Below are 22,895 nucleotides of genomic sequence, written 5' to 3' on the forward strand. Positions count from 1 at the left end.
TGCCCATGTGGCTGCTCCCCAGCTGCCACCCATGCGCCACCTCTGCCCTGTGCCATACCCACTGCTTACAGCCAGCCCTTGCTGTGGCGCTGCCTGGGCTCAGAGCTGCTCGGCTGCTTTATTGAAGGCTGGCAGTGGCTGGTGAAGCTGAGCAGGGGGACAGTGTTTCTCTCCCTGGGTTAAGCAAAGGAGGTTTCTAGCAAGCTTTGCAGCATGCGGCAAGCTCTTGCTCTGCAGGGCTTTGGGTGGAAGGGCTGTTACTTGTGCAGGAAGCCCAGACATGGCAGCAGCTGCAGCAGAAATAGCAAAAATGTGTCTAAATGTTTCTGTTTGGTGAGGCCAGCCATGGTGTGTGCCAAAGGGAGGGCCGGCTAAGCAGCTATTATCTGTGGCTCACAGCAGGAAGGGAGCTCCAGGGACACTGCCCCAGCCATTGCCCCGCTTCCAGGGACTGTGAGCGAGGGCCTTGTCAGGCAGCCTGAGGCCTTCCCCCTGCCAGATGCCCATGGGCAGATTAACAGGTTGCAGTGGAAATGTCTTCAACCGGCGCATTTCAGAACATCCGTTTGCGCCTGAGACGGGAGCCTCCCCAGCAGCAAGCCACGCCGCAACTTGCGATGTGGCTGCAGTGCAAAAGCACTTCTCCTTGCGTCTCTTTTTTTATGATCTGAAAGTAATTTTTGCTTCTTTAAGAAAACATATATGCAAACCACAGCCCGTCGCCATGGTTACTGCTGTGTGCCACTGTGAATAGCTTATGTTGCATCCTTAGACCTATAGGGTTTGGAAAGCGTAATTCTTCTGGCCTTTCACCGCTTCCCCCCTTTGCTAGGCCACCATCCCGCCGTTGCAAAAAAGCATGTTGTAATTCGCCCCGCGCGCCGCCGGAGGAAGTGGTGGCTGTGCTGCCAGAGCACTGCAGCCTGCTGCAACGTGCCCCGCGTGGCAGGACCCCAGGTAAGAATTATGCCTTTTACCCCACTCTGTGGCCCTTGCTGGTCATGCAAATTCACAGTGCGATATCCTGCAGGTGTTTAGCGGGTTACAGTAAGCTGTTCAGAAAGATAAACTGTTTTATTATGTCTACCTTTCATCGTGCTGACTTTGGTGTATAGGTCTTGCTATCCTGAGATAAGTTAGGGAAGATTTAAATAATACATTAAAGAACTGAGCACTGCATGTGACATTTCATTATGTAAAGTTTAAGTAAAAAAACTCTGCATTTCCAAAGAGTATTAAAAGCCATAGGCAGATTTCAAAGTGGAACTTTTGTGGCACTTGCTGGAGTGCAGCAGGGCCCCATGGTGTGGAGCTCCTCCGGGACTCTGGGCAAGCTCCGACCCACACCCAGGAACATGCAGGACAATCCTGGTGTGGGAGCCAGGTGCTGCAGCACCAATGAGTGCGTCTTTCTCTTCTGCTTTTACTATCATTTTGTCAGTTAATCTCCCAGTGGAGCTTACAGCATGAGAAAAGTTGACAGAAATATTTTCCTGTGCTTAGCAGAGCCCCAGGAGCTGGTTTAGCCATTTGTTCTGTTGGCAGAGTCGAGTGGAGATAGGGCTGGATGGCATCACCGCCATGGCTACGCCACAATTCCGGTGCATTTCTCAGCAGGGGCAGAGTGCTGTTCCCCCTGTGTGATGTGAGGGTCCTCCTCCAGCCCTGAGCGAGGTGGGGGGGTGCCTGTCATAGAGCACCTCTTCCAACCCTGCTCCAGCCCCCCAAGTATCCTCGGAAAAGCTCTAGAGAAACTGAAATTACTTTAATCCTCTGAGAGTGAACCCTTGGCTTGCTGCTGTGAAATACACTACTGCTGGTGAATTACCTGACAGTTTTCTATGATTAAATATAAGGTTGGATTGCAGGTAGGGTTTGCCTGGACTGAGCAGCCACACCACTGCCCAGAGAGGCTGAAGTGGGAGCAGACCCTGGCACTGCTAGCTGGGCACTGAAAGTGCAGAAGATGCAGCATATGTAATAATGATTTGCTGTGAAATTAGCAGTGTGGTTTTGCTCATTTATATTCTTACAGACTAGTAGAGGTTTTCAGTATTTTAGTACTTTTAACACAAATACAATCACTTCATAGTTGCAAGTTTTAAAACGAAAGGACAATACAGCGGAAAGGCCAAGTCTGAAATTCATGCATTATCTTTCCGAAAATGCACTTGCAGATAATATCATTAAAACAGGAAAAAAAGTGCCTTTTGGCACTGTAGTGTGGCAGTGATGGCCTCCATGTTGCTGTGAAGCAGAAGCGGAAGTTCGTTACTGCAGAAGCTGTGCTGTGGTAGAAGAAATGTAACGACTGCTTTCTCCATTGCCAAGACTGAAATTTAATGTCAGGCCTTTCGGGGGGGAAGTTGAGTTTCATGAGTGCTGAACAAATAAGGGCAAAAGGAAGCAAACAGCTTCTCCAAGATTGTAATCGTGTTTAGTCTGTTTGAAGTAATTTGTGCATCTGCTTTTAATACAGGCAATGAAAAAAACAAAACAACCCAGAGTGCAAGTTTTGTTTTGAGACTATCGTATCACAGCTATTTGGCATGATAAAATGAACCCACAAGACATAGTTCAAGCTAGATGTATCTGCACCGTGATTTTTGTTAATCTGTGGAACAGACGGATATGGCAGCACTCTGCACTCCTCCCAGGTGGGAGTTCTGCAGTCACTACAGCCTGGTGCTGCTGCTGTCACTGGGTGGATCAAGGGCAGACAGCTAAGGAGTCTGCAGATTGCTTCATGCATTTATCCTTGGAGTGCTATGTTACTGTAAATATTAAGGAGAGAAGCTTTGCTCTGGGATGCACACTTGGGGGGTCAGTGCAGCTGTGGCCAGGGGAGGCTGCAGGCATGATGCAGCCCTGTCAGGGAGCGTGGTAGGGCACAGGGCACCTGACAGGGCTGGTGTTTTACCCAAGCCGCTCACTTGCCTCTGCTGCACAGCTGGCTGTAGTCCAGCCACCTTTTCTGGACTAAATTAGGTTCTGGATTAAATTAGGTTCTTAATTGTTGAGTTTTTGCTCTTCTTTAGCAAAACATTCCTGTTTGATTTACAGTCTTATCAAAGCAGGAGTTGGGGTTTGGAGTAAAATGCTGGTGCAAGCCAAGCTGGAGGCTTTGGTCCTTGCTGTTTGGGTATGCATCAGTCTGCACACCTCCAGTCACCAGTGCCTGCCTACCTTTAGGCACCTGGTCTCTGTAAGGACCCTGTGGCTACGTGGGGAGGCAGCAGGCTGCCAGGGGGGCTGCCTTCATGGAGTAATGGTTGAAAGATGCTTGCTGAGTTGATGCTTAAAGTAGCTGTGGTTAGTGCACCATGGGTTACCTTCTCCTGCACATACCAAATGTCTTACAAAACAGATCTCTATGGGAGGGCTGGAAACACTCCATAAGGCATTCATAACATAAATTTCTTAGTTCTGCAGACTGAAGTAATCTGTCAGAGTATTTATCACGTTTGTAGTAACAAAGAGAAAATCTAAATCTATTTTCACCTCATGTCCCTAATGCCATACTGGTTACAGCATGACCTATCACTCAGAGTTTTTCCTTTAAACTTTTCCCTTCAGATCATTTTGGAGTAGGAAATGAAGTGGGAAGTGCTTCTACTCTGCTTGAGGCATAGCTGTGAAAAGGATGCCAACAGCCATCTTCACGCAGGGCACCCAGGACACGTTGGTGTCCCACTGCTGTGCCTCCAGAGCTTCTGCCAGTCTGGGTTGGGTCAGTGCTGGCCCTGCAGCCTTCCTGGATGGGTTTTGGAGGGAAAGGCAGGCTCCCATTGCACAATTTTTGGAGGTCAGACTCTTGCTTCACTTGCAACTGGGCTGCCTCCCTCAGCCAAGAGAGTTCCTCTTTTTTGCTCCTGTTATAATAACACATAATAACTCTAAAACATAAAATATCTCTCAAAATATCTTCTGTGTTCACAATTTTCTTTTCCTTTGTCTCCTAATTTATGTCTTTTTGTTTGAATGACATATGAATCTACGTGTCCACTGATATATTTCTTTCTCTGCTGTAAGATTAGTCCATTGTCTTGTTTGGTATCCCAGATGATAATTATAATTATTACCAGATGATATTCTGTGAGCCCCCTGAGATTTCCGTATGGTTTCCCCTCTACCATGCCCTACCTGGACGTTTTGTTACTGCAGAGCTTGTGTCTGGCATCTGTGCTTCAGGGTTTAATCCCCATAACCCATATAAACCCATGTGAAACAGAGTATGTTCCCTTTAGAGGATACAGTAAGAAATTACAACCCAGATGAGCAGGCCATAAACCTTACGATAGGCATACTGGAGCTGGACCTTGTCAAAAGAGGAGCATGTTTGAGCAGGGCCTCAGAAGAAACACCCAGTGGCGGCAGTTCAGGCAGGGCTGGCAGACGGAGCCTGGCAGGGCTGCTGCCATCACAGGCAGCATGTACCAAACCCAGCAGGCAGGTTGCTGTGTGCTGTCACGTGAAAACGGGGTTGATTGGAAAATGAAACTAAATAAACCTAACTGCCAATGAAACCAAATGACGGCTATGGAGCTAGGCTCTTTAAACAAGGCTGCAGGGAGCTGGGAAGGGAGCTGCCATACCGGCTGTGAGCACCGCAGTGCCACACATGCACTCTTGCCAAGGCAGGGCCAGGAGGCGCAGTTTAGACACAAGTTGGGGTTTTTTTAAAGCTAGCTCTGTGGGTAGAAAAGATCATTTGTGCAGACATCGGCCTATGGAAGTCATTTAACAGAAATCTGGGCAGTGAGGAGTTTGTACAGAAAACATTGTGATCAGAACAACTGCTTTGAAAATGCCCAGCATACTGATGTAAGCATTCAGAAAGGAAGCAGCCTCATGTATTCCTTTGTGATAGAACAGAAACAGGAAGAGCAACAAATGATCCATTATAGCATTTGTTCCCAGAGACTATCAAGGCGTGTGCAACCAATGCTGAAGTTATCTTAGTGGTACATCTGTACCGCTGCTGCTTTGTGTGACGACAGGCAAATGCATGGAAGTCAAGCAAATAGAAAAATACAATGGGATACCAATTTTTGTGAATTTTTTACTAATCAGGATTACACTTCTCTGAAACACAAGTGTAAATTTGTGGCATATTTTCCCAAAAGAAAAATTAATGTTTCTTTATGTCCTTTCAGTCTTCAGTTCCTATAAAAAAGCCCCCAAAGATAAATACAAAATATAAGCACGATCTCACAGTCAGTGATGTGCCTTTGCTTCCTCGGGCATACAGCCCCACAGGCTGCTCCTCAGACAGCTCCTGAGGGGGGATGGCCAAGGCATCCCAATACTCATTACAGGTTCAGAAGTTCTGCATGGTCTGTTGCAGGGTGTGATTAGAGTACATAATCACAAAAAAAGTTAATTATATTCATTACAGACTGTATAATAGAACAAAAAGTCTGAATAAGGAAACAACTGGAGTTCAGATCTCTTGAGCAGGTAATATCATTTGTCTCCCAAAATAAAGTGAAGAATTATTCTTCAAAGCGGAAAAGCATGTTATAACCTCATTTAACAAAACATAATTCTTTGCTTAGTTCAGCCCTGGGTACAGATTAGGGAAAAAGGCAAATTTAAAGGCAGGTTTCTTCTAGTCCCCAAGCCTAATAAATATCAGCAGTGGTTTGGCTTATTCTGTTATGCATTGAAGGATGTGGCAGATGTAATTCTGAGCAATCGAAATTTCACAAGTCAACAGCAGTTCAGTATCTATACATGAATAAAAAGTAACATTTAATTGCAGTGGAAATGCTACTTTAGTAGTGATTTAATTTACAAGACAAAAATAAAAGTATTCTGGAACAACTGGGTATGGTAACAAGTGATGCTCAGAATTATAAATACAACTTACAAGATTTGGAAGAAAAAGACAAGCTTAAGAGGGAGAAGATAGAAAGACAAAGTTCTCACAGGCCTATAACCCCCACAATGTTTGCTGTTAAAATTAAAGTGGGAACAAGGTGTCTGTGTTGATAGAGATGTTTAACACAATTAAGTTATACTCCTGATACTGGAGATAAAACCTTTGTTTTTCTCCTTGTCTTCTCTGATGTTGCTGTGCCTCATATTTTCCTTGTTAGCCTGTTGTTCATGTTGATGGCGGTTTGAACACCAGCCTCACAGTTTAAAAAGCTACATGACATGGGAGTCCCAGTCTGTGGGAACAGAGAGTAGATGAAATTAAACCATGTCTGAGAATGGAAGCCTACTTGGGGGGAGGGAGGCTGTGGGTTTATTTTCTGGCAACAGGGCACCACTGCACGACTGCTGCTTGTCCCAGCATCCAGCTCCAAGTGCTGCTGCAGCCACTGTGTGCTTCCAATTGAGAGAATCTTCTGCAATAGTAATGATGAAAATAGGACAGAATGTAGGTATCACAATTTGGAATAAGGTCACCCAGGAGCATAACGTGTAGAGGACAGAGGTGTTTGAAGTATCTGGTGTTTCCACAGAAAAGCTGGTGAGCAGCAAGAGAGATGTGAGGCACAGGACATACCCAAAAGCATGACATTAATTCAGCCCCTTTGGTGAAGTGCCTGTGCTGACTGGATGCACTGGCCTGAGCTAGTTCCCTCAGAAGCTAGAAGGGAGATCAGACAAAATTTGTAAACCTAATTTCTACAGTTTTTTGTGTTTTGATTTCTGAAGCATTTGGGACCCCACTCCTGGCAGCAGCCCTTGAGCCTCTTTCCCTGCCATGTATGCCCCCATGCTTCAATCCCTGTCAATGAAGGACTGATGTGTGACAGTGGTGGGACTTCAGAAAAATTGCTTCCTTATAGACATTATCTGTACCCTTTTAGTGTAGATTATGCCATTAGCAGGACTCATTTATAGGGTTCACACTCTTCCACTCTTCCTCTCCGTGAACACTCATTTATTCAATGGTTCTTAACTTTCACAACCAAAGCAAGGAGAAAGTATGGAGGTGGAGATCTGAGCATTTGACATGTTCATTTTGTAATGGTTTCCACATCTCAGAGCGGCTAAAGCCCCAGTGGAGGCTCCCTGTGGTAGCTGTCATTCCTGCGGAGAGGTGAGAGCGCTGGTCATCTGCCAGCCTGCCGCGGGTGTGACTGCAGGGCTTCAGAACTCACGGGAGCTGGGTGGGCAGAGCCTGTGCCGACGGCAGAGAAGGGAGTTCCTCGTCTTGACTAATTGGCCTACGGTTACATTTAGTAATGGGGACCAGGGAGGTACAGAGACAGCTGGAGCAGTTGCCGTAAGGTAGCAGTTCTCTGAATTGTTCTCTATGGAAGAAAACAGAATTGAAATTAAAATTTTAAGGAAAAAGAGAATAATTGAAAGTTTTTTAAAAACATACGTGTACATGTGTTGAAATATACTCAGCCTTTTCAATAAACTGTTGCTTCATATGATATAATGCTTTGCAAAACAACAACAAAAAAAAAATACCAAAGAAAAAATCCATCCCCCAAAAAGTAAGCAAAATGTTTGTGAGATTCATTGCAAATGTTTGTAGGCTTTGGGTGTGAGTTTGGCTAAGACATGACTGCTTCCCTGGTATCAAAAGCCAAAGTTGGAGAATCCTGCCACTGATTTTATTAACATGGTCAAATATAGAGAACTAAAAACATAATATTCAAAGGCATGGGACTCTTTCATGGGAAAAAAAAAAAAGGCATTAACAGCGTAAGAGGTGTATTGTGAGCCTTGGGGATGGAACAGACTGCACAGTATAAAAGAGAAGTACAGATCAAAAAGCGTAAACCTCAGCAAGGTCAGTGGAAGAAAGAGCCAGAAGAGGGAGAACAAAAGGTCACTTAATCCATTCCCTTGCCCCAGGCAGGATGGAGTATACCTGAATCACTCCTCTAGATGGGTTCCTAACCTTGATTTAGTACCCCTGTCAGTCTTTTTTTTTTTTTTTTCCTTAAAATCCAGCCTGAACCTCCCTCCCTGCAGTTTAAGCCCATCTCCTCATCTTCACCACTAGAATTAGAGAGACAAGATTGTTTCCTGCTCTTTACAGTGTTCTTAAATCTCAGACTATCATTGCTGTGCTTCCTTCAGTCTTGGCATCAGGAGGTTGTTTCCAATTCTTTTCAACAATTTGTCCCCATCACTGTCCCTAGAAGTCCCATCCCACTTACTGCGTCCTGGCAGGCCAACACTGATGGGACTAGACCCGTGTGTTTAGGTGTACATCCTTCTCTTTTACTGTCCCTTCAGGTAGTGGCACATTGTTTTGTAGAGCTTCCTTCACACATGGCCCTAGATGTGAGCATCCTGGCAAGGGACACACTGATACTGTCTGACTATTGCAGCTCCTGCACTGCTCCTGTTGGCATCTCTGGCATGGCAGGACCAACACCTCAGTCCTGTGACACTCTGTGACACTTGGCAGAATAGAGCCATCACCTTGGGGATGGTTGTGCTGCTGTAGGAGGGACAGGGCCTCTCCAGAGCAGTGCCCAGCTGCTGCAGTGAGTGCTGGCCACCTGCTCTGGCCAGAGTGTGTGGGGTGCCCAAGACACCCATGGGGCGCACCATGCCAGCTGGGCAGCCCCCTGAGTACCCCAGCAGCCTCCAGGCTCACCACGTTGGGACCATGTGCACAAAGTGACTGGTCTGCAACACAACTTATTTGCTGAGATGAAGAAAAAGCAGTACGCAGCACCGAAGTATGGCCTTTTTGCCTGTTCTGGAAAGATTGCCTTGCCTACTTAGTGAAAAAGCACTTGGGGGGTTTGATGTCTAGAAAAATAGTGGTATAATGGATAACGCAGTTGGACGATGCTGGTGCCAAGGCCTCGCACAGTGCGCTGGGCGGCAAGGAGCAGCGCCGGCCGAGCTGTTTGCCGGAGACATTTTCCACCCTCTCCCCCCGTTCTGCTGCCTCGGTTTTTTTTTCCTTCCTCCGAAACCGGAGGCGGTGGCGGGGCCGGGCACGTGTGCTGGGGCCCGGGCACCGTGACTCATGAGGCGCCGGGCCGCTCCGCTGCTGGGAGGATGAAGGAGGCGAGTCCCTGGGGAAGGGTAGCCCGCGACGCCTCTGCTCTTCTCCTTGGCCCCGGTTTTGTGTAGCCCGGACCCCGGACGCTGCGCCTGGATTAGGTGAGCGCGGCCGGGCCGAACAGGGGCTGGGGCCAAGCTGCGACTGGGCCAAATACCACGCTGACCCGGGCCCGGGTCTCCTAGCGGGCCCGTGTTGGGCCCGGGGCTGCCCGCGGGGCAGCGCTTCCGGGCGGGGCGGGGGCGGTGGCGGAAGCCGGGGCCGGCGCGGGGAGCCCGGGCCGCTGCCGCCGCCTCCCGCCCGCCCGCCGCGCCGGCGGCGGTGTCAGCATGAGCTCCTGACTGGGCCGGGCCCTCGCGGCCGCCACCGCCGAGCCCGGGCCGGGCCGCAGCCCGCCCGCCCCGCGGGCATGCCAGAGGTGAGTCAGGTGGGGGCGGCCGCAGGTGCCCGGTGAGCTTCTACCCTCGGCCCGGCGGCCTCACGCGGCGCGGCGGCTGCGGCGGGCCCCGCGGGCGGCGGCTTGTTGGGGGCGGTGGCACGGGAGAAGGGGGGTGCCCGCCCTGTTCTGCTCGGCTGGGCTCGGAGGGGGGGCAGAGACATCCTCTGCCGGGGGACCAGGAGCCCTCCTCGAGGGCGGCTGCGCCTGCCCGTGCGTGCCTCCTTGGACGAGGGCCGAGCGCGGGGCGCTGCAGCCCGGCTGGGGAAGCGCTTCACGCGTGTCCCGTCCCGGGAGCCCAGAGCACTGCCGGGCGCGCCCCGCCGCTGTGCGGGGCAGGTGCGGGCGAGCGGCGCCTCCCGGGCGCTCGGGGCGGGAAGGCGGCGGCGGGAGGCCGCGGCCGGTGTCCGGGTCGGGCGCGGAAGGCCGCTGCGTGTGGTGCCGAGTCTCCGCTCCGGAGGAAGTGTTTGCTCTGCAGAGGAGGCCGGCAAGGGCGGCCGCCGATGCCGGTGGGCGCACATGGACCGTCAGATTCGCGCTGGCCGTACTGCCTGTCCTCTGGGAGCTTCTAGAGCAGCTGCGCAGAAATCTATTCTTTTTAGAAAAGTTCTTACATTCAGAACTTTGTTTTGCAGCTAGTTTCTAGTTTGCTAGATCAGTTTAAGGTGCGAGTATAGTGGAAAAACAAAATGCAAGAATGTTGTCTGTGCAAAACAGTTGAGAAAAATGCATGGTTACTTCTTTAAAAGAAATACTTCTTTTGGTGATTTTTCTTTTTGAGGGGCGAATATGTGCTGCCAAACATAGCAGTAGCAGAGCACAGGTGACAAGTAGAGAAGAGTGAAACTGCATGATAGCAGGTGTAATGGGCTCTGACGGGCAGGAGTGAGGCATGCAGATAGAATGGAATAAATAACCGGGCTGTATCTTATTCAGGACTGCAGAAAAGGGGTTGTGATGAAACGGCAGTATGTTCCAAAGTGACAACAGGGAAATAATTTGCATAATACATAATTAACCGATGGTACCTGCTACTGCAGGGGAGGTTTGAGGGTTAGAGCCCAAGGTTGGGCACTTGGACACTGCAGTGGATGGCAGGCTTCTGCCAGGGCTGGCTGCTTGTGTTGGCACTGATCCTTGCAAGACCTGCTGCCGTAAGCCAGTATGGCAACTGAAAGTAGACAGAAAGAAATTGAAGGCTTGGCATCCCCAGGTTCACTGAAATGGATGACAGAACAGCTGGATGTGGAAGGTTGGGATGTACCAGCTTAGAAAATCAAAATGTCAGGACTCTCCCTGCTTGCCATGCGTTGTGGGCTGAGATGGCAGCGCTGCCTGGGAGGTTTTCCAGACAGCCAAGCACCCTGATGGTCTGTCTGGAGGGAACAGGGGTGCTGGGTGCATGCTTGAGCTGAGCTCTGTGGTTGCAGCTTGTGGTTTTGCACTTTAAATTCTATGGGGCCTGTGCCGCTTCTCAGCTTCTATCAGATCAGGTGTAGGCCAGAGTGTTGTAAAATGGAACTGGGCTTCCCTGGATTTGAAGGCTGGGCTTCAGAAGTACTGAAATTCTTCAGGCTTAGTTGACATGAAGGATGTTTAAGTAGAAAAACGATGGTGATGACTGAATGTTCAAAGTTTCTTAACCAGCTAGTCTCCAGACTCAAGAAAATTTTGAAAAGTTAATACCCTGTAGATTGTATGTATGATTGTCATGGAGCCTGACTAGTTTGTGTGACACCTGAAAGTACAGTTGTACAGTTGGATTGTGCAGTTGTTACTTCCTCAGGCTGCTGAGGAAAGATATACAGGCAATGGCGTTCTTAGTCTGGTATATGAGAGAAAAGGTGACAGGGCATATTTATCATGTCATTTCCTTAATACCATGATCTGATTAAATTTATTTTGAATGGCAGACAGGGGTCTGGGTCACAAGATGCTTTGCTGTGCTACGAGGCAGCTGAATCAATGGGCAAAACTGGGGCATTATGTGAGCAATCTGTAATTCACTTGAGTCAGGACACTGTGCCAGCACCATCCTGTGAACCTCCTCTCAGCTGCCGTGCGGCGTATAGTTTCCATACAGCCTTTCACTGCTCAGAGCCAGCGTTCCCTGTAGCGGGAACAGCCTTCCTTTGTGAATTTCTTTTCACCTGCCCACAAAATCTTCCTCTATGTTCGTTGTCTCAAAAGTATTGTGAAGCACAGCTGTGCCACGTGCCGCAGAGGCACGAGCTCTGTGCTTTTCTGAAAGCTGTATTACAAACATGGGAAATCGCCAGTTGAGATCTATCCAGTGACTGCATACCACTTGGGCCCTCCTAGGTGGGCACCTGACCTTCACCTTCTTGGCCTTCACCCTCATGGTGGAGTTTTAGATCTGGTAGGTTAACAAGGAATGGATAGCATCTGTCTTCAGGAACATCACCAAAACAGTTGAATTAGTGGAAGCAGAGAACTTTAATTTAAAACTTCTCTAATTATCTAATTGTGGAATTAATTATAATCATAATTCAGAACAGACTTTACTCAAAGGTTTTTCGGTGGTCAGTCAGGGCCAGGAAGTTATACCTTTGCTGACTGCCTGTGGTTGTGACAGCTTTCAGCCCAGTTTATCGCAGTGAGACCAGAGAGATGGCAAAAGCATAATCCGAAACCAGACACCAAGTAGGGGTTTGGTAGAGTGCTGTGCAGGTTCCTTGAGTACCTTGCCATTGCAGCAGCCATTCCACAGGTGCCTCGGGAAGGCTGGGGTGCAGGAACGGCTCTACACTGGGCTGCGGTCAGCAAGGGCCGTGCAGCCTGCTGCTGGCTTGGATACATAAAACTTTTGGGGAGTTTTGCTGATTTTTAGTTCAGACTGGAAACACTGTTAGCTCATTGTGCTTTAGGAAGTTCAACAGTATGATCAGAAATAAATACATATGAATCAAGTTGCATCGAGCCTGCAATGCAAACATTCAGTTTTAAAAAATGGTTGATTTTGGTTTGCACTGTTCCACCTCTTGAGTTCTACTTCTTTGTTTATTCACTAAGTCTCAGATGCTGTTTATCATTTTATTGCTAGGTAATAATTACTGAGTTTATCTACTTTCTGCTTCCTACAGTGAGGCCAGGAGTTGAATAAACTAACCTTTTTTAGACACCTCTGTGACAAATACCGCACACTGAGAATGGTTTGAAAGTAGCAGGTGCTGCTGTTGCCTTCTTTAAAAACCTGTTTTGCATGGAGATTTCTGGTGCTTGCCCAGTTTGCATGTCTCAGGAGCACCGAAAATGCTACTTTCCAGAAGTTCAGAAGCAGGGAAGATCCTATTGATCAAAACCTGTAGTGTCATTCACTGCAGTCTGTCCTCCAGAGGGTTTTAGAAGACTGATAAATATCCTGTCCTGGGGCCTTTGCACAGCGTCCGGGCTGCATTGTTTTGCATCCCTGCCCCAGGGTGCAAACCTGACTTCACTAAACTTGGAGCTCATGTATATTGGAAACGTGAAAGATAAATTTGAAGCGCAAGAGATGGTGATGCATCACACCAGACAGTTGAAACATACGTTAAGCAGTCAGAAGGGTGTTGCTCCATAGGGCTGTTATTTTGGTTGCCCAGAGGAGCACAGACCATTAAGGCTGCATGGTTTTTGGGTTTTATCCTACTGTCCAGCATGGTTTATGTGGCCACAGTAAAGGTTCTTATACATGTGGTGTAGATGGAGATCTTGTGGCCAGTTCAGATTAAAATATACGCTTTGCCCTCTGTTTTTATTCCGTTTAAGTACTTGTTTTATTCTGCTGTTCAGGTTCAGTGTGGAAGTGGTAATGGCACAGGAATGCCTGTAATTAGGAGGATGAGCCTTAGCACCTCTTGATGCCCGGAACAGAGGATGATTGCTACTTGGGAACCACTTGTATAAACTGTGAACATAATTTTTCTAACAGCCTAACACCGAGGAAGTCACATGTGTTGGATTATAAAAGACGCCTTGCAGTAACTGTTCATTCCTTTTAAAGGCTTAATATGTGTTTTCCTTTGCCTTATGCACATTTTAAATGCAGATGCTACAAAGAGATGATTTTGCTGTTAACAAGGGCCAGCTCATTAAGATAAAACTGCAAAAAAGTTCTGTTCTCTTTTGTTGCCAGGCTTTTATGATTTTTGTCCATGCTGAGGATGGCTTCTGTAACTATAAATATTTATCTGAAAAATCCTGCAGCTACTTGTGTCCAGAAGGAATTTTACTGTGATTGTATTTTGTATGTTTTTGTGGTGGTTTTTCAGTATGAACAGGGAAGGACACTGATATCAGTGATCGGGTGTTGCCTGAAGTAATCCAGTTTTGTACTGTTGTTTATTTGTGAGGGGTGGCAGAATAATCCTGCATATGAATGTGCAGGTGCTGCCAGGGACTTGGAGATTGGCCGGAGTGTGAGCAGAGCTCGAATGTGTAGATCCAGGATTTTGGTTCATGTGCTTCATACACCTAGCAACTGTAAGGTGAGGAACCTGGCTGGGTTTGATTGCTTCTCTGGGGGCTCCCATGTTCAAATCTGGCCCATTTCCAGCCCTGCGTAGGGTCTGGAGTGGGCTCCGTGGCTTTCCTTTGCCTGCATATGTGCTGGTCTCCACTGTTTGTCTTCATTAGGGATTAGAGCAGTTGGCCTGTGATTATTATTTTTTATCTTATTTTATTAACAATTATATATTGTAAACTTCATTTCCTAAGTAATGCAGCAAAGTAAACAACGTTTCCTTCCAACTACCCTGTAAATATTTACTGAAAGGATAAACATGTGAATGTTTTTTTATTGCTATCCTTGGTGACATTTGGAGTCTGTTCTGCCATGAATATGTGCAATTGTAATTCCCATTAGTGTCAATGAGAGTTCCCAGCAATTATCAAGGAAAGAGAAGGGACCATTAACACTGTTACAGTTGTGATGAAACAAGATTAAAAAAATACACATCTAATATAAAGAGTCAAGAGGTGAAGGTTTTGCATATGGCTTTTTATATAGTGGAGCATGGTTCCTTGTAAGGATGTTCAAGTTGATGTCACCCCTTCCTATTCTACCTTCAGCACTTTGTGTGGGGTGAATCTCTTAGTCATTGCTTTGCTTGGAGACTATAGCCAGATGTCGTTTTACACTGTTCTGTGCATTCAGAACCAGCAGTAAATTTCCTGCTCTCAGGCCAATGTAAAGTTTCTTCTATAGCTTCAGTGGCAGAAAGAGGAGAGTGAGAGCAGCAGCACTGAGCTGGTGCAGGCCAGCGCACATGAGGTCGGGCTCCTTGGTGACTGTGAGGGTTTGATGCGTGTTGACCTCAGGATGAAACCCAGGTATAACTTGGGAGAATTGCTTTTCCTTTGTGATCAATTATTATTTTAAAATGTCTGCTTGCTGCCAGCTACTAACCTGTGAAATAGTCCACGTTTCAAATTATGTGCATCTGCTGCATTGTTATAAAATAGTATTTTTAGTCACAATATCTTTATTTTAGGTAGCTGGGAAACTCTCTTTTAATGTACTACAAAGAAAAAATGTCAAGGTTTGCAACAGATATAATCTGTCCTCACTAAAGCTTAATTTAGGTTCTCATTAAATGCAGCTTGAATTTTCAATGGGATAATTGCTACATGCATTAGTTAGCAATATCAGCAGCAGTTTGTAAAGTAAAAGTATCCTTCTGTCATTAGGATGCTAAATAGTGTGATTCAGGTCCATTTTTGGTGGAATCTGCTGCTTGCACCTGAAAACATGGGAAGCCAGGGCTGAGTAAACTACCAGTGGCCATCAGTTTTGCATAGCAGATGATCATTTCCATTAGCCAAGTGTATAGTCAGCATTAATGCAGTGTAGGGGCACGGGCTGTGCTGCTGCTGCTGTTGCACAGGTGCGTGCCAGCTTGGCCCCCTGGTCTGTCCATCCTGCAGCTCCACAGCCTCCTGGAGCTGCAGGCTGCTGCTGGCAAGAAGTCCTGGAGACAAACAACTTCCAGCTCTGATCTAAGCACTGTCAGGAAGTGTGCAACTGCCTGTGTTGCTCTCAGGACCTTGTGCTTTTGGCAAATACACCAAATATTTGTGTTAACAGAAAAAATATTTTGGGACATAAATATACAAGCTGTGTATTGGTGGCTCAATGGGAATGAATTTCAGCACTATAAAAAGAAGTATACTAGACAGGTTAAAATACATGTAGTTGTTTCAGAAAGGGAGCTTTCAGACAGCCCTCCATTGCTCGCCCAGCAGTGTTTGACTTGTTCTATCAGTTCTTCCTGTGAATTCACAGGTGGCAGTTTACACTTCTGTGTACAGTCCAGGTTTCCCCGCTGGAAGTGTACTGTCTGCCCCTGAGGGAGGCTGCTGCTGTAAAACAAATTATTTTTTTCTTCCATTTACATACTTGCCAGTACTGTTACATTCAGAGTTGTTTTTTGCAGAAGTATGTCAGTCTTGCTTGCAGTGGCACGGAAAAAAATTAACAGAGTGTGCACTGAATTTTCCCCTTATCTCACTATACCACATTTTATGTATCTTGTAGAAAGATGTTTTGTTTGTACGGTTTCAGACTTCATGTTTCAGAAGATTAATAGACTTACCAGCCCGTTTGCTAAGCTTAGTGATGATAACGTAATAAGTCATGAGACGGTCGCAGATCATATGGTAAGGCAGAATATGCCTTGGGTTTGAACTTGGAGTTGGTAATGCATGGAGAGAAAAGTAAAATGTCAAAAGCATTATAAATAACATGTCCTGACTTGAGTGGCTGTAAGTTCAAGTTTGCTGAAGAGGCTGCATGGGAAGCTCAGTTGACGGCATCTGCGTTCGCCCTTTATACATACCCACAGAGGAGAGACAGCATTTGTGATGCGCACATATGGTGTTTAATGGGGCGAGTACAAAGCAGAGTTGTTCCTCTGCTGAGACTGGGTGCAGGTGCCAGTGGTGCAGGCTGGAGGAGCAGGGAGCAGCGTGGTGTCCTCAGCCCTTGCTGCCAGCACTGCTTGCAGTGGCTCTGCACATTCCTGCTGGCTCCCTAGCAAGTGAGTAAGGGCTTGGGAACCCAGAGCATTTATGGGCCCTGCGCCCAATCCTGCTTCCAGAGAAGTTAATGGGAATTTTTTTCTTTCTAAAAAAGGGAGAGTGATCAGAGCTCCTCAGCTCGGCCCACAAGGCCCTTGGCGCTTCTCTCTTGGTAGTCCTTCAGTGCCACACTCCCACCTTCTCAAGGGGAGGGCATGGTCCACAGGTGGGCAGCTGCAGCCCACCCAGGTTGGCCTGCAGCAGGACACATCAGACAGGAGCGTGCTTCCGAGACTGTTAGCTCTGGCATTGCAGTGCTGGTATCTCTGCTGCAGTGACACCTACACGGTGTTCAAGGAGATAAGCTTTACTTTTAAATTTAAGTAAATTGCTGTAGTAGAAAATGAACTTTGCTGTGTTGATTGGGTCTAGATATACTCGAGGTGTTGAGCCTTTAAACTCTGCGCTCTCTGGAGGCACGGTGGAGAAATGTGCATGCTCTGGAAGCTCGCTGAACCAGGCAGATACGTCAGGTTTTCCAAGCAGGTTGCCAAGCCGAAGGCAGCAGCAATTAGTCCTGGATTCACCATAGAAAATACGTGTCTCCTTGCGCGCAGGCGCCTGAGAGCTGGTGCTCTGAGATCGGCCAAGTTGGCTCACAGAAGTGTGGGCGGGATGGCGGCTGCTCTGGGGCTGGCTGTGCAGAACCACCCGCCCTTCCTCTTCCTCAACGATCCCTGAGGGCCAGTGCTCGCCAGCACAACTCACACTGGCTGTTTTGGTGTTGTTTGTGCCATCTTGTTTCCATGGATGGAAAGGTCTTGCCAGCTGCACATACCAATAAACACAGCACGATTTACTTGTGAAAAATAAACTGAATTTTTTCCTGTAACTCTTGGAAGCTTAAAAAAAAATTAAAATCTGAACAAAAAAAAGTTTCTTCCAGTATTTGGAAGACTTTATTAGTGCCTGGGAAGCAGTCTTGACTTTGTATGATCACTTCTGGTTTTCAGTGAAATCTTTTCCGTATGTAATTTTATATGGGAATCCTTCAGTGCTCAATGCATAGGCAAAACAAACTGATTTTGAGACTTCTTTGACAAGCAGTGAAAATTCAAAGGTAGTGACTCTGTGATACGGATAATGCAGCTATGTGCTTTTCAGCTTTTTCATGTGTAACGGTTAAAAATGTTGTTCTGAGAGTGCAGGTACTTGCTGCTAGGACTTAGCTGTGCAAACTGCTTAGAAGAAGGTCCCTGGGAAGATACCAGGCTTGCTGCTTACTAACATTTTATTGAGCTTCTGTATTTATGTGTAAATATACCCCATAAATAAATCTTCAATTGTGTGATCTTTTTGTGAAAAATAACACAACTCTGTTCCATTCTTCTAATTAAATACAGCTAATGGTGGCAACTAAAATGCAAGAATTTGGACTTCTTTCACTCATTTTTCTGCATGACAGGCAAAATTACTGCTTTGGGTTGGTTGATTTGGTTTGTTTTCAACTTCTAAGCTTTCTGGTTTTGATCACCATTTTTCATAAAAATCGCTTTTTCTTTAATCTGTCAGAAGCTATTTTCCAAATATTCCATGGTTTTTGTATAAGACTAGAATTCTAAACTTTCATATCTGGTATTTGTAAATAGCTTTTAGAGGCAAGAGTGAGAATACAAGGAAAATTGTAATCTTTTGAGCTTTTTTCCAAAGTTCATTCACTGTATTTTCAGTTTTGGTAGCTTGCACAGGTACATTAATGAAAAAGGGAACACATTAAGGAGAACTCAAGTAGAGGACAGAGAGGAATCTTCTATGTGAGAGATGTTACTGGAAAGTAGATAAAAATAGTGGGGGTATGCAATGATGATAAATGTTTCAGGTATTACACATGCCTTTATGTGGCTTTTCTCTAGAAATAAAATAGATGGGAAGCTGTAGAGCTCCCTCTCAGTGTGAGTGGCAGCATTAGATGGGCTTGAGCCCTTCTTTGTATTGGGTTTTCATATAGTGTAATCCTTCAAGCTTTTATTTGGGATTGTTTAGAAAATAAGAATGGTTAAGTAACTGTAATGATGGGTGTAACCTTGACTGCTTTAGATACTTTTAAAAGATCGTCTTAAGGGTTTTGGTCCACAGCTGTGGTCCATTGATGTTAACACTGGTATTTTTATCCTGTCATAGTGGGCATTTTGGGGATAAGTGAGCCATTTTTATGTTGCATGAATATATGGAGGCTGTTTCTTCTTCAAGAAGAATTAATGGGAATTTGAAGTTTATGTGTTCTCTGATTTGGCACCAGTTGAGCATAGGAAAGGCTCACTTTGCAAAGTGAGCAAAAGGCCACAGGAGACTGTACTGGAGACCAAGCTGTGTGCCTTGTGTTCAGGGTTTTGCTAGAGCAGTGGGAAAGGTCACTCCCTTGGCCTGGCATGAGCAGAACAGGCTGGGGTAGTGAGTTACAGGTGCATGTAGGTGGAACAAGAGCGATCCAGCAGCTACTACAGTGTGAAACTACGCAGACTATATGGATGCAAGAGAGTGATGAAGGGTCTGCACTTGTTCTGCCTTGGAGGCTTTCCTTGGTTATTCTGTGGAAGACGTGACCTCAGAAATAGCTCAGATAGCCATGCAACAGCCATAAAAAACTTAGCAAGGTAGTCTGTTATGACCTGGCCCATTCTAAAGATCGGACTGACCAAACTGGAAACTCCCTGTAGCTACTGTTTGCAGTGATGCAGAAGGTGCCACCACACTCACTGCACCTCCCACACTAATCAGGCTACTTCTGGCTCTTTCTCTTTTTTTTGTTTTTAAAATATGAGCTTATTAAGCTCAGATGATAGCAGTCTGTGGGTGATCTCATGTGCCTTTTTGTGTTACACCAGTGGTGTCTCTGAAGCTGTTTTTTCCTGGTGGCCCCAGGAGAGCCCAAGGACCCTGCACTGGCAGCAGATGGGGTCTCAGCTGCAAGCGCTGTCTGCAGGTGTCATGGCATTGCAGCTTCTTCCCATATGAACAACAACCTTCTGGAAGGACCTTCTGGGCAGTGAAATAACCAGAAATCTCTTTTTCATCCTCCTCTAAGTTCATCCTTATTACCCACAGCCAAAGGATAAAAATGAGAGAAAAGTTGTATGCAAGCATGTACTGAAGCAGTGTGGTACCAACTGGATCATGCAGACGTTGGGGAATCCATGAACAAAATGAGTGCTAGCAAAATTCATCACCAAACCCAGCTCTTGGTAGAGGAGCGGAGGAAAGCTACCCTTAAAAACTTGCATACAGCACACCGCAGTGCCACGAGGATCCCCATTAACCGCATGGCTGCCAGCCTGCACTGGGAACAGCCCTGCTCCGACATCTCTTCGTAATTCTCCTCCAGTCATGGAGTTTGGCTGGCTGTGGTTTTGTGCAGGAGCAGCTGTTTGAACACTGGATATTGTTTTTCATTATTATTGTTAGCTGTATAAAGAGTGTAATTCAAAATGGACAAGTATAGCAATAAATTACAGCAAATGCTGATTAGAAAATGGTCTCAAAGACATTTTTCACTTCTTTCCTAAAATACAGTCCTTCAAGTTTTGTTACTTTTTAGTAATGGTGACTACTTTGGAGTTTTTTCTTGATATCTGAAGACACATTTATGTAGCTTGGGTGAGATTTTTTTTTTATGATGCAAAATTGTATTGATAAGTGTTTCTGTACTGAGCACTGTGTAGTGATCTCTGTTAAGGAAAGCGTCTCCTAAACTTGGTAAGTTTTGCTGTGTACTGGAGAATAATTTTGATCTTACATTAGTGCCTAACAATTATCTTGGATACCTCAGATGGTGACAGAGCATAGAGTTAGCCTGATTCTTGAGGGCCTTTCTTAGGTTCTTGCGTGAGCAATGAAATTATTTTAGATTCATTTTATTTTCTTCATACAAGTTCTTACTATCTGGGAAGGATATGACTGACAAATGTAAATTAAATGTAAGGCCAGAATTCACTCAAATGTAGAAAATCCTCTTATTCTGGATCTGAGATTCTTTGAGAAACAGAAAGCTTTGAACTGAAATGCGGTCAGCATTATATCCTGTCTTGCAACAGATGCTGGAGTAGTTTTCCAGCACTACCGTTGCCTTGTGATTCATGTTAATGTGAACAGGACTCATGTCCTCACACTAAGCTGGTGTTGCCTCACTGCTCTGGGTGTCCCCATTGTGGCAGGGCTGAGATCGCTGGGGACTGGGGTGATTTTAAAGGCATGGGTCCCCTGGGCCTTTCTTGGGGCTGCTGTGCTGGGGTTTGCTCTGCAGTGCTGGGTACTGGCTTTGCACTGTCAGCAGCTTTCCTGTGGTCCCTGCTGCATCGGCAGCCCTATTCCCATGTAATTTTCTTGTCCTTGGAGAGAAGCATGTGATTGTCACAGTGTTGCCACAGCTCACCATTAGTGAGCTAAAGTGACCTGGCCATTGAAACCCGAAGTCTGACTTGCTGTTGAAAGCGGAACTATGTATAACGCGTTCCTCATTATCTGTATTCATGTCCCTTTTTGTTTGCCCTCAAGTCAGATGCAAGATGAAGCAATACACGTAATTATAACTGATTTGCCTTGCTAGGAGCATGCTTGTTTTCGCAGAGGGCAGTTAGAGGTAAGGTGTCCCACTGAATTTTGCTGCAGAAACCCTGGCAGGCCCTGCTGTGGTGGACATCTCTCTGCAGGGCAGGCAGGGAGCAGGATGATGCACAGGCTTGGAGCAGATGACATCAGTGGCCTATTCTGTTTCTGGTAATTAAGTTCAGTTTTAATCTTGCCAGTTAATTTGACGTGTGCAAGGATGTGGTGACTGCATCCAGACTTCTAATTCGGAATTGTTCACATAACAAAACGATCATGCAAATGGGCAAGAACTTTGGAATCTAGAGTTTGGTGACAGGGGCAAATGTGGGAGGGGGTACCCAGACTGAGTTAGGTCAGTGAAGTGGAGGAGCTTGTGGATGAAGCAAATGCTGTTAGTAATAAATTAATAATAATGTTGAGACTGACCATGTCTATGCCATAATCCATCAGGTGCTCACAGGAACGGTCTTTTTACCCACTGCTTTATCCAGCCGTTTCTGGGGAAGGTGAAACCCACCCTTTGCAGCCAGGGCCACGTGGCAGCTGCTTTAGGCAGGGAAGTGAAAAATGATATATCTGATTGTAAAAAGTGGGAACCTTAGCAGTAATGAGGTACCAGTATATTTTCCCTTGCTATACAGTAGATGCTAAGGCATCTGACTTGCAGGAAGTTAGGCTGGGTGTTTGCTGTATCTCTCAATGGTGAGACCTCTTCCTGCTCACCTTTCCTCCCTGAAACCCATGACTCGCATCAGCTGAACTTGATGTTAGAGGGAAGTGGTTGCCATGCTCATGTACCCCGTGCTGCCCCAGAGAGATGCTGGGTTTGTGAGAGACCAGTTCTGGTGAGATGCTGCTGATGTGGGTCATCTCACCCCTCTCCTATGTCACTTGGCTTCCGTGTGATTACAGTTCCCCCCCCCCCCCAAAAAAAGTCTTTAATATTCAAAATGCTGATTAATAAATAGATCTATACTTTCTGGAAGAGTGCACTGTTATTCTGTTACAACCTTTCAAATGTCTTTGTATAGGAGCACAGTGTTTAAAATTAATATTAATTAGAACAAACACATAGGACTGATTTTAATAAAAGAGCTTTTGGTTATTTAAATTCAGCTTTTTTTTTTAAGAAATTACTTTTTGGAGTTTCAAGTTAAGTCACTAGGTTAGTGTTATTTTTAAAGATAAACAACTTCTTTTTTAGGGTTGCTTGGGAAATGTTACTTATTTAATGGTTGAAATTCCCCTATGCCAGGATAATACAGAAATTCCTACTTCTAAAGCATATTATATAAATGTCATGGTAAGGGAATTATAGTATGGGCATGGTTTTACTACCAGAAACAGTATTTGCAGCTTTAGGGATGCGGATGGGTATATGAATGCTTTGTAATACGTAAATGAACAGCAAAATGAATTAAATGCAGAGTAGTCCTTCCTCCCTTTGTGCCTGGCTTGCAGGTTAAGGGAGCAAAATAATAGCTGGTGTATGCATGTCCTAGTCAAGAGACAGACACTGGCCTTTCCCTGTTTTAATTTATAAATACACATCCATCCTATGCTGTCAGATAATGTGAATTCTGCATGTCTGGCATCCCAAATTTTGTATAGGAGATTGAGCTATACCATTGGTTCTAAAATTAAAAAAAAAAAAAAAAAATAAAAATCAACAGGCATATTTCTTGATTTCAAAGTTTTTTTACAGTAAGAGCAGTTAATTCATAACTGCTCTTTAAAGGAAAGAGGGTTTGTAGCATTTGCAGTATAACCTTCTAACTTGGAAATAGCAGTACTGTAATCTAAAGTGGGAAAGGATTGAGCTATGGGATTTGTACATCA

The 22,895-nt window shown here is 45.8% G+C and overlaps 1 protein-coding gene across 10 annotated transcripts in view; it reads left to right on the forward strand.

Moving 5' to 3' along the window:
• The first annotated feature begins 529 nt into the window (after nt 1–529).
• Nucleotides 530–22,895, forward strand: part of MBNL1 (muscleblind like splicing regulator 1) — a 103,138-nt gene continuing 80,772 nt past the window's right edge. For 3 of the 10 annotated variants that reach the window (XM_061371569.1, XM_061371576.1, XM_061371579.1), the window contains exon 1: nt 8,906–9,099. Coding sequence is in view for 1 of the 10 variants with exons in the window: in XM_061371577.1 (XP_061227561.1) it covers nt 9,408–9,416 (9 nt within the window). In the remaining 9 variants the exon portion in view is untranslated. Of the gene's footprint in view, nt 958–8,905; nt 9,100–9,296; nt 9,417–22,895 lie in introns of those variants that run through there. The other 7 variants (XM_061371574.1, XM_061371578.1, XM_061371581.1 and 4 more) reach the window with 6 other exon arrangements.

The sequence above is a fragment of the Neopsephotus bourkii genome, unplaced genomic scaffold, assembly GCF_033783945.1.
Source record: "Neopsephotus bourkii isolate Nb327-2 ecotype Australia unplaced genomic scaffold, CSIRO-AGI_Nbou_v1 NB_1574, whole genome shotgun sequence".
In the NCBI taxonomy this organism is placed as follows: Eukaryota; Metazoa; Chordata; class Aves; order Psittaciformes; family Psittacidae; genus Neopsephotus; species Neopsephotus bourkii.